Consider the following 12,562-nt stretch of genomic DNA (forward strand, 5'->3'; position numbering starts at 1 on the left):
CTCTACCACTTGAGCCACAGCACCATTTCTGGCTTTTTTTTTTTCTGCTTATGTGGTGCTGAGGAATCAAACCCAGGGCCTCCTGCATGCAAGACAAGTACTCTACCACTGAGCCACTTTCCTAGCCCCTGTCATTTTGGTTTTGTCTGAAAAATAACCACAAAGAAAGAGTCTGGATTTCATATCTTTTGTTATATCCTTCATTTTTGTCATGGTATTGCTTTTCTTTTTTTCCTGTGCTGTGTGTGTGCATATGTGTGTGTGTGTGTGTGTCTGTGTGATTGTATGCATAGAGCTGTGTGTATATATGTGCATGCATATATAAGGTGTGGTATATAAACACAGAACCCATGTATATGGAGGAAAAGATTGAGAAAGAGGGAAGGGAAGGATACCCTTTAATCTTTCTTGTTAACAAAAACACATTCCTAGAAAAAAGGTGACACAGATATAGTAGTAGATTTTTCTGTTGAATCCTTTAAAATTAAATTTGGTAAACTTTTCTTTTCTATGTGTGTGTGCCAGTATGGGGGCTTGAGTTCCACTTACCTTTTTCACTCAAGGCTGGTGCTCCACCACATGATCACATTTCTACTTTCACTTCCACCTTTTTGGCTGGGAAACTGGAGATAAGAGTCTCTCAGATTTGTCTGCCTGGGTTACCTTTGGACTGTGTTCCTCAGATCTCAGTCTAATGAATACCTAGGATTCCAGGTGTAAACTACCAGCACCCACTTAAATTTGGTAAATTTATCAAACCTATTCAGCATCAAGCACTACACAAGTAGTTTCACTCCGCCGTCCTCTGAACTCTGTATGGTCTTTTCACATTAGAAATCTAATGACTTCATTTCCCACTGTCTGTAGTGAAAGAAAAAACTTTGGTGAATTGTAAGAACTCTTCAGATAAACACTTAAGGTTTACTTGTAAAATTCAACATTTAGTTGTGATGTACTAATCAGAAATTTTTCATATTTTCTGTTTGGGTTACATTTGCTTTGGGTTACATTTATGTTTTTGTTGTACCCATTCCTGTACCCAAAGGCTGTGGTGGCTTAAGGAAAATCCTTCCTCCCTATAAGGAATAATTGGGAAGGAATTTCTAGTTGTACCTGTTTATCCTCTAATTACATCCCAAGATATGAAAGCCATGGGAACCTGAAATTAGAACACTATGGAACCCAGCATGAACTTCTCTTGTAATTGTAGTGAGTGTGTCATTTGTGTGCTAAGTCAGAAATCCAGTTAGACAGGGTTGAGAAAGAGGTGAGATGGGAACTTGGTTCTGCAAATTAAGAAGAGACCTTTGTCTGAGAATTACTGCGCTAGGGGTGAGTTATGAGCATCTCCTCCAGAGGTGTGGCTATGAAGGCATGCACCAAAAGGATGCACAGAAAAATCTGCAACACCTGCTTAGCCCCTTTGCAAGTGGATGCACTCCTTGCACTTGAATTTAGAATCCACACCATTACTCCACTTCGTGATTTCTCGGCTTTCTTTTTTTGGGGGGGGGTCTGGTCGTGGGACCTGAACTCTGGGCCTGGGCGCTGTCCCTCAGCTCTTCAGCTCAAGGCTAGCGCTCTACCACTTGAGTCACAGCACCACTTCCGGCTTTTTTCTTTTTGCTTATGTGGTGCTGAGGAATCGAACCCAGGGCCTCATGCATGCAAGGCAAATGCTCTACCACTGAGCCACCTTCCCAGCCCTTGGCTTTCTTTTATAGTTATTCTACCCAACAATTTCCAAGAACTCATTAATTTTAGAACCAAATTCAAGGTTAAATTGTAACTGTGTACATAAATAAATGTTAGGTAGTTCTCTATAAATTACTGTTTATATGAAATTGTGTGCATTTTCCCCCTTTTACTAATGCTACTTGTATCAATTGTGAAGAATACAATCCAAATTTGAAGGCTCTCTTTGGTTTGCTTTATGTTTTTTTGTGGTACTGGAGATGGAACCTAAGTCCTTGCACATGCTAGACACTCACTCTAGCCTTGAGCTACATCCCTATCCCAGCCTTAAAGGCTCTCTTAGGGGTTTTAATATTTAGTTATTACTAAAGTATATGTATTGTTTATTTGCAGCTGGCTTTAGAAGAAGTTTCCGTCTTAGCAGAAAAGATAAGAAAACAAATAAATCCATGTATGAGTGCAAGAAGAGCGATCAGTATGATACAGCTGATGTGCCTACATATGAAGAAGTCACACCATATCAGCGACAGATGAATGACAAATACAGGCTTGTTGTCTTGGTTGGTAAGTATGTAATGTTTGTGTGTGTGTGTGTGTGTGTGTGTGTGTGTGTGTGTGTTTGTGTTTGTCTGTCATGGGGCTTGAAATCTGGGCCTGAGTGCTGTCTCTCAGCTCTTCAACTCAAGACCAATGCTCTACCACTTGAGCTACAGCACCACCTCCAGTTTTCTAAGTGGTTTATTGGAGATAAGAGTCTCACAGACTTTCCTGCCCAGGCTGGCTTTGAACCTCGATCCTCAGATCTCAGCCTCCTGAGTAGCTAGGATTAGAGGCGTGAGCCACTGGCACCCAGCATGTTTGTGATTTTGAGGAAATAAGTGATACAGTAAAATTTTACATTGTAGTTGAATTTTCAAACTAAAAATTTCCTCATCTTGAATACTCTGCTTTGTCTCCAGAGTGAAATCGGAAATCATCTGGACATATACATCCTTTAGAGACTTTTGTGGGTCTGTGCTGGTAGTGGGCCTTGCATTCATAGCCCAAGTTGAAGGCTAGCACTTTACCACTTGCCACACCTCCTTTTCCAGCTTTTGCTGGTTAATTGGAGATAGTCTCACAGAGCCCAGTGTTCCTCATTACACAGTTCATTTTTTTTCATTTTAAAAATTTATTATTTACTTTTTATTGTCAAGATGAAATACAGTTACATAAATAAGGTAATAATAAATTTCTTGTTGAACTTTTTACCCCCTCCCTCATTTTTCTCCTACTTTCCCTCCCTCCATCCCCCCAACTTGTACAGATTATTTCTAGTATATGCTCTTGTGAGTATCACGGTTGTATTTGTTTCTCCTCTTGTCCTTCGTCTCACCATTTTGTTATTGCATTTTTCCCTTTACTATTGATTTTAGAAACCACAGAATTGAGAAGCATGAGGGAATGGGTAGGTTGAAAGGAGGGCAAAGATGCTGAAGTGAAGGCACATATCAAGATGCAGTGTCTATATAAACTGTTTCGTTAGATGGCAAAAAACTGAATACATAGCCTAGAAGTTTTAAAATGAGAGGAATGGGAGGTGGGTTGGGAGGGGTGGGTAAGCATCTTGACAGGGGCGGTGTTGATCAAGATGTGCTGTATTTATAAACTACTTTGGTGAATAGCAATTCCTCCATACATCTACTTACAGATGGTAAAAATAATGTAAAAATTAAAGTATCAAAGTCGCTATTCTACTCATATCCGGATTGATATTAAAGTCTTATTTAAGAATATGCCACAGATAAATAAAATAAATAAATTATACTTGAAACTAAAAAAAAAAAGAAAAGAAGAATCTCACAGACTTCCCTGCCTAGGCTGGCTTCGAGCAACAACCTACAGATCTCAGCCTTTGAGTAGCTAAGATTGCAAGCATATGCCACCCAGCTTCTAGAGACTTTTAAGATGGTTCTAATGAATGGTTGTGGGATATTGATAGAACTGCTGTTAGAAAGGGAACTAGTTAACACTGAGATTTGTGGACTATGTCAGGATGAATAAGTAAAAGAAACAACTGTTTTTTAAGGCAGTGAAAATTTTGTTGAGCTTGCTTTCAGGCGGCACCCGTGTTGTAAGCTTTCTGTGACATTTAGACCTTCAGTGTGATGAAGTATTACAACAGATTTCTCAGGGACTTCAAGCTGGAGAGCCAGTTAACAAAAGTGTTTTGAAGTGGTTAGTGCTTGCATATGGTATTACCACAGCACTGGTTGGCTTAACTCACATCAACCTTCTAGACTCTATGGAGTCCTGCTTTCATGGACATGACCATTCACAACCTCAATCACTCTTATTGAACTTTAAAAATGTGATGGGTGTCTGGGTGACAGTGACTCATGCCCAAAATTCTACCCACTCCAGAGGCTGAGATCTGAGAATTACAATCAGAAGCCAGCCCACACAGGAAGGGCCATGAGACTTTTATCTCCCCAAGAAAGTCAGCAATGGAGCTGTGCCTCAAATGGTACAGCACTGGCTTTGAGAGAAAAAGCCTGTGCCCTGAATTCAAGCCCCAGTAATAGCATGAAACAAACAAACATGTGGCTATGTCAGCTTCCAGGATCTAGGCCAAAGACATTGGGAATTTAGAATAAAGGAATGTGGTGTTTATTACTAATTGTTCCTTTATAAACTCAACATGACAGTTACAGAATAAATGGGAAGGTAGGGACTCTCCCCATCTTTATAAGGGAAAGGCCTTTGAAAATCTGAAGCAGGTGGTGGTGACTCATGGGAAGCAATTCACTGTCTCACATCCGCTGGCACTGAAGGAATCGTTTGCCTCATCAGATATTAATTTTATGCCTTGCTTATAAATACATATTTGCATACTTCAAGGAAATTCAAATTTTCCTTTCTTAAAAGAGTCTGTATCTCCTCATCCACGTATGCTGAGCTCTCCTTTGTGCCTGGAAAACTAGTTCCACCATGTCCAGCTGTACACATAGTAACAATGGCTGAAGACTACTTATTGTTCCCTTCACTCTTCACTGCAACTCTGATAAATACCTTATATATACATTTTACTCACAGGAAAACTGAAGGAGAGATATGCAAGTTGTCCAAAACCTCACAGCTGCTAAGCTATAGAGCTGAGTCAGCTGTAGGGCCTTAGAGACTAGAACCTTCTTTCTCATCTCATTGTAGAATACAGCTTCTTCTTCTAAAACAAGGCAACGCTAGCTTGCCCTATTAGACCTGCTTTTGTTTTCTGTTTTTTTCTTTTTGGTTTAGGATCCATCCATTCATTTTCTTAACAAATACCACATATTTATTTTGTAAAAGTGTAGATTTGTTTCTACCTAATGCATCAGTTGTTCACTAAATGATGCCCTGAGTCATATATTTCCATAGAAGCTTCCAGGTGGGTTTAGCAAGTTTTCTAGGCTCTCCTCTCTCCTCTGTAGTATTCATTCTCTACTTGGTCTTCATTCATTCCACATCATTCTTGTTTTACCACCTTTGTCTTTATAGTTTGCTGGTGATTTAAAGGACCCCCGACTGCTTTCCTTGGTCTTGCTCTCTGCAGTCTGCTCACATTTTCTACACCTCTCCTGGGTGCATTCCCCCAGACACTTGTGGGGGGGGGATCATGCTTGATGGAATTACTTGCTCTGTCCTCAGAAAGGAGAGAGTATTTATACTTTTTTTTTTGTAGTATCAGATAGTCTTAATGAATGAGCAGAAAGAGAAGCTCTGGCCCTTCTCTTGACCTTCAGCCCCTAGTACAGGGCTTCTCAGACTTGAACTTGCATTCCATCACAGGGGTCTTGTTAACGTGTAGTTCCTGAACTGATACACCTGAGATAAGGGGCCAGAGTTTCCCACAATGCCATGCTGCTGGTCCCACTGATTAACAAAGGCGCTGTGCTTTTTACTATTACTGTTGGTCCTAATTCAAGTGAGAACTATCCCCATGCACACAGGGGCAGCCTTGTCACTTGGTTTCAATGGATTTGCTTTCCCTCTTCAGTTGGTAGTTGAACTGTGCAAATTATTTTCATTTGTCCTCTTGGCATTGCATTTCAGTTTTGTGCTTTCTCATGTTTGCATTTTAATGATGGTTAAAAACTTTGTTTTTATTTTTCAATATATAATTTTATTGTAAAGATACAGTACAGAGGAGTTACAGTTACACGAGTAAAGTAATGAGTACATTTCCTATTGAGCATTGTTACCCCCTCCTTTGTTTTTCCCCTACCATCCCTTCCCTCCCCACTTTGTTTTCATTTTATCCACATTTGCTCAGTGACATTAGGTCCACTGATTTGTAATCGTGTTTAGCCTTTATTCTGAATATTGTACAGGAAAAGAAAAACTTCTCATTTGAAACTCTTTAAGCTCCAACACTGTTTTCCCATTTTGTAGCAATTGCTGAGAAGATGCAGTATTTCTTAAGTTGATAATGACTGCATTCTAACCAAGTGGACGTAATGGAGACTACTAGGCTTGTTCTTTTTGTCACGTCAGATTATATAGTCTACCCAGGGGAGCAGAATAGATCCCATGTCTGTCTAGGAAAAGCCGAGAATGATGAACATATGTTATGTTGAAGCAAACTGCTTAGGAATGTTTCTAGTTAAGGAAAGATTTGTAACATGCCCAAATCAAGAATGCCTGGACAGGTGGAGGCTTGGAAAAGTCAACTCCTGGGGCCACGGACTGAATATTAACACGTGTCCTTTCATTCCGTTATGCTCCGTGCCCTTCTGTACGGAACGACATGCCAGGGGCCATCTGACAGCCCTGAGAGGTTTTACCTGTCTTCCAGAAATAGGGCCTAGCATTTGTTTTCATCTGTGTAGTCACTGCCAGAAAACCTTTCCGCCCCTACATATGCCCCCCCACCTTTTTTTGTAAGTCATTTCTGGGGCTCTAACTTAAAACCTAGGTGTTGTCCCTAAGCTTTTCTGATAAAAGTTAGCCCTCTACCATTTGACCCTTGCGGCTTTTTGCTGGTTAATTGGAGATAAGAGTCTCCTGGACTTTTCTACCCAGGATGGCTTTGAGCCACAATCCTCAGGTCTCTGCCTCCTGAGTAGTTAAATTATAGGCATGAGCCACCAGTGCCTGGCTTACATAACACATCTGATGCCTTAGAAGTTTCAGCTTTGTAGTCTGGAGAAATGCCCACCTGTGTATGGTTTGAGTCAGGGTAGCATAGGAGTTAGAAATGGGCCATGCAGGGCCACAGCGGTGCTGCAGTTCTGTTCTGCCCTTCAACAGGCAGGCAGGAGACATCTATTACCATCATAGCACTTTGGACTTTTTTCTTCATCTGAAAAATGGAAATAATAAGAGCCTTCTAGGTTTGTTTTGAGGGTTAAACAAAACAATCTCTTTAAACACTTAGACCAATTGTTAGTACTTTTAATAAGGTTTAAAAAATGTTATACATTGTTGAAAAATATGGTATTCAAATATGAGTAGGTGACTTCTGGTTTTAAACCTTAGTTTCCAAACCACATAAGTTAGATTATTGAGCAATTTTATCATCTGAAGGACTGAGGCCAGCAGTGGACACATACTTTGGAATTTCCAGATTTCTCTAGAGTGAACTGTTTATGTTTTATGATGGTAAAGAAAGACAGTCTACTTAGGATATATGTTGACCCCTACAATGTGGGCAGGAGATGGAGAGAACTCAAGCATTCTGGCATTCTGCCAATCAGAGCGATCGGGAGAAATGATACTGGCCCTGAAAGTGTTAGAAAATAATGTTGGGGAGGAGCAGAGTATTATTTTCTCTATAATATTACCATAACATTATATGATTTTTATTCTTGGACCTGGTGTCAAGAATTGAAGATAGACCAAGTTAGTACCATAGCAAAAACTAGGACAACGGAGGACTTTGAATTTTGATCAAAAGTATTTTCATTTTCCCTTTATTTCATAAATGTATTATTCCAGACGCACTAAATATCTTTGTGATCGTTCCTGTTAAGCTCCTTTTTTATATTTAAAAGTAGTTGAAAAGTGTTAAAACCAAATGTCAAACATTTTAGTACAATTTCCTTTGTGACAAGTTGTATCTTTAGTGAAACCTGACTTATTTACAGAGTAGAGTAACGAAGTCCAATCACGTGAGGAGGGGGGAGAAAGGAAGGAGCAGAAGAAAGCTTTGGTATTTTCTTTTTAGAAAAACACTAAAGCACTTTGTGTGGCTTACGCCAAAATGAGAGCAAAAATTTAGTGTGTGGATATGTAGACAATTTGTGACTTGTTCTCTGTGGTTATGAGGCGTGAGGAAACTAATAATAAATCTTGCTGTGTATTGCACATGGCAGTTTGAGCTTTAAGTTCTATTCTGTCTTCCCCAGTGCTGAATCCCACATGTTGCCTGAAGACTGCTTTGCAGACATGGTTGAATAAACAGATGTTTATAAGAAAGTCGTGTTTTTCTATAAAAATGGTGGCATAACACTAAGTCCCTTCCCAAAAGCAGAGAAGAAAGTATACTCTCAAAATGGAATGCCAGTGTTAATGTCTTACAATTCCCATTGCTTTTGCCAAACTTTGATGGAAGGCTTGTAGGAATTGGTCTCCCGAGGAGTTTATATAGATAAGCATAAAACCAAAAGTTATGGGCAAATTTATGAGTGTATAATGGGTTTAAAATTATAATTCTTGTATGGAAAAGGCAAATATGATCTTTAGTAGAAGCACAGTTGGCTTTTTATATCGTAGATCTACCTTATTTATATTAGGCTTAATTTCTAGGCATAAATCATGGTCCTGTCATTCAGCTGGTTTTTATGGAGTACTGAATGCCAGACAGTGTTCTGAACACATCCGGTCATTAGTGAATAGCTCAAACATTTTCTCCTCAAGCTGCTTACTTTCCTGGGAGAGGATAGAGCAAGAATATATGTATAATAAGTTGATGATGAATAAGAAAGCCATGTATATCACAGCTAGAGGGTATTAAGTTATACAAAGGAAAGTAAAAAAGAGAAGAGTTAAAGGGAAGGAGAATACAAGGAGCCATGATGAAACCTTGGTCACTATCCTGAGTTCCAGTGAATGGTTCAAATTCTGAGCAGATGAGGAGGAAAGGATGTGCCCTGTACTTGGCTAGAGGAGGGTCATATCTTTTTTTTTTTTTAGAATGTTTACTTTTTGTTTTTGTTTTTTTAAATCTTTTTTAATACATTTTATTGTAAAAATACTGTACAGTGGGGTTACAGTTACATGAGCAAGGTAATGAGTACATTTCCTATCAATCATTGTTACCTCCTCCTTTATTTTTTCCCTACCCTCCCTTCCCTCCCACCTCCACAACTACACTCTCCCTCTGCCTAAATTGTAAAGTTCATTTTTCAACATAGTGTCTTGTACATCTCATTGTTATAATGGATCAACCTGTATCCCTATTTATGTTTTTTTATTGTAAAAATAGTGTACAGAGGGGTTACAGCTACATGAATAAGGTAATGAGTGCATTTCCTATTGAACATTGTTACCCCCTTCTTTGTTTTTCTGCTACTATCCCTTCCCTCCCACCTCCCTAACTGCCCCCCAAGTTGTAAAGTTCATTTTCTATATAGTGTCTTGTACTCTAACTGTTACAATGGGTCATCCTGTGTCCTTATTTCAGCATTCTGTTATTTCCCTTCCCCTCCCCAAATTAGAAAAATGTATATACAAGATGCAGGGCATTAACATCAAATACAGTGAAAACAGGGGTTATAACATGGGAGAAGAACATACAAAAGAAACAAAAAAATCATATAGTACATTTTAGATACATTAAAACAATAGCAAGCAAGAAAAAAACAAGTTGTGTCCCTATCTTGGGGTTCATTTCACGTACCATTATCTTATATGGTCATACGTACATAGCTTTTGACCTTGTCTGTTTGTCCTAGACATATACTAGTTATTGCAAATAAGGGAAACCATGGGACCTGTGTTTATTTGGGCCTGGCTTACTTCACTTAATATGTTTTTTTCCAAGTCTTTCCATTTCCTAACAAATGGAGCAATGTCATTCTTTCTGATGGAGGCATAGAATTCCATTGTGTGTGTGTGTGTGTGTGTGTGTGTGTGTGTGTACACACACACACACATATTTCTCACATTTTCTTGATCTATTAATCTACTGAGGGGCATCTGGGTTGGTTCCATATCTTAGCTATAGTAAATAATGCTGCATGAAATTGCAGACTTTCCGTATGGCAAAGGACAATAGCTAGCAAGATCAATAGAAAACCAACAAATTGGGAGACGATCTTCACTAGTCATACATCGGACGAGGATCTCATATCTACAATATACTTAGAACTCAAAAATTAAATCCCACAACAACAAATCCTCAAACAAACAACTGTCCAATAAGTAAATGGGCTAAAGACTTAAAGAAAAACTTCTCTGAAGAGGAAATAAGAATGGCCAATAGACACATGAAGAAATGCTCAACCTCTCTAGACATAAAAGAAATACAAATCAACATTGAGATTCTACCTCACCCCAGTTAGAATGGCTATAATCAAGAAATCTAATAACAACAGATGCTGGAGGGGATATGGACAGAAAGGGAACCCTACTGCATTGTTGGTGGGAATGTAAATTTGTTCAACCACTTTGGAAAGTAGTATGGAGGTTCCTCAAAAGACTCCACATAGAGCTCCCCTATGACCCAGCAATCCCACTTTGGGACATTTACCCAAAGGATCACAAACGAGACCATACTAAAGCTACCAGCACAACTATGTTTATTGCAGCATTATTTACGAGGGTCATATCTTGATGTTTTGTTTTTGTTTTGTGCTGGTCCTGAGGCTTGAACTTGGGGCCTGGGCTCTGTCCCTGAGCTCTTTAGCTCAAGGCTAGCACTCTACCACTTGAGCCACAGCTCCTCTTCCAGTTTTCTTGTGGTTAACTGGATTGAGTTTCACAGACTTTCCTGCCCAGGCTGGCTTGGAGTGTTGATCTTCCTGAGTAGCTAGGATTTAGGTGTGAGCCTCCAGCCCCCAGCCATATCTTTCTGTTTTAATTTGATTACCTTCTTGCTATAGCTGAAATAGAGGTAAAACCAGTGTTTAAGTTATTCTGTGTAAGACTAAGACAGACTACACTCTGGACAAGTTTGGGCTTTTTCGGGAAGCTCTCAGTCCCCCTCCCTCCCTTCTTCCTTTCCTCACTCTTTTCTGTCCCCTCCTTTTTTTTTAATCTTCCTCCTTTTCTCTACATTTTTGTTTTTCTCCCTTCTCTTTAGACAAATGGATACTTTTTCACTTGTAACATTTCCCATTCTGAAATTGACAGAGGAAAGGAAATCTGACTCTTATCAGAACTTGCTATACACTGCAAAGTAGCTCTACTTTGATATAGTTTGTTTCCAATAGAACTTTAAACTGTTTTTTTAATTGTCTGAGACCAGGACTCCAACTGGCTATTGCATAAGGACTCCTGTTCATTGGCTGGCATTCTACCACCTGAGCCATGCCTCCCACCCCGAGGAACTTTAAATTTTTATAAACAGATTTGTCACTTTCAAACACAAATCCAGCCACCTACTAATATGTTGATCCTATGATTATGTGTCAGATATAATAGCTTGTTTTTACTTTATGCCTATACTATCAAAATATCAGTGTTACCATATAATAGGCAGACTTTTTATGTGTCTGATCCAAGGAATACCTAGAGATTTCACTGAATTTATCTTGCAGTAAATCAAATGAATACATATGTTTTTTCAGGTAGCAAAGCGGTTGGGTATTTATTGCAGAGATTCCAGTAATTCTGCTATTTTCTTCTGGATAGTAAGAGTTGGCCAGACTGGCCAGTATCATAAAAATGTCTGCAGGGATATGGGAAAGAATTTTCATGTTCAGCAATACAGGTACACTGGAGGCGAACAAATATTAAAAGCTATATCCATGTCAGTTATTCCTTGTGTAATATGCCATTTATGTTTTTATGTTTTTGCCATGATATACAAAGGTCAGTAGAAAACATGAGTAATACATGCTCCATGCAACAAATGTCCCTCTAATAAACCGCTTAATAATATTATGACATAAATCCCAATAAGGACAGAAGGCTGTCAAATAAGGATGGAGTTTATCATTAGTGTATGAATTAGGATTGTTACATAAAAATAAAAATACAGTGTTAAAACTAATTTAGCTAAACTCTGCTTGCCTGTGTCTCTCTTTCCCCTAATAGAATATTAACCTAATAGAGTATTAACACGAGCATCTTTATCAGGACTGTCGTTTCATAACAACAATCTTTAGATGAGTGTCTGTCTTCCATATTTCGATTATTAAGTTCAGTTTAATACTCATCAAATTGTTTTTCTTTAGGAAAAACTACACCTAAATTTGATGTCCGATATTTAAAAATATTGTTTCATGCTTATGCTTTGTAGACTGCCATTTCATTTTATGGGGGTCGAGGGAGTTTGGGGGTTGGGGATGGGATTGGGATTAAATCCAGGACCTTGCACACTCTTAAGCAAGTGTTCTACCACCTGAGCCATGCTCTGAGTCCTGTTGGGTGTTTATCTTTGTTTTTGAGATAGGGTCTCAAAAACAAGGATGCAGCAGTATATCTGGCTTATGTGTTTTGCACACACACACACACACACACACGATATTTCTTTGATTTTAATACAATTATTTTCTGGTTCACAATTGAACAAAAATCTAAATATTTAAATTAAGAAGCAATTGGAAGCCTCACCTTCTCCGATAAGGTTATAAAGAAATGGGAATTACAGTTTTTAATTTTAGCATTTAATTTTACAGCATTTAATTTTAGCATTATAAGAATGAAATATTAAATAATATAAGGGAAGAGTGGGGAAAAGATG

General features: G+C 38.7%; 1 protein-coding gene across 1 annotated transcript in view; it reads left to right on the forward strand.

Moving 5' to 3' along the window:
• Mpp7 (membrane protein, palmitoylated 7 (MAGUK p55 subfamily member 7)) overlaps positions 1–12,562 on the forward strand; it is an 80,487-nt gene that overhangs the window by 44,364 nt on the left and 23,561 nt on the right. The window contains exon 10 of the mRNA XM_013014581.1: positions 2,089–2,259. Coding sequence (XP_012870035.1) covers positions 2,089–2,259 — 171 coding nt within the window. The remainder of the gene's footprint in view (positions 1–2,088; positions 2,260–12,562) is intronic.

Source organism: Dipodomys ordii, unplaced genomic scaffold (assembly GCF_000151885.1).
Source record: "Dipodomys ordii isolate 6190 unplaced genomic scaffold, Dord_2.0 Scaffold24, whole genome shotgun sequence".
Lineage (NCBI taxonomy): Eukaryota > Metazoa > Chordata > Mammalia > Rodentia > Heteromyidae > Dipodomys > Dipodomys ordii.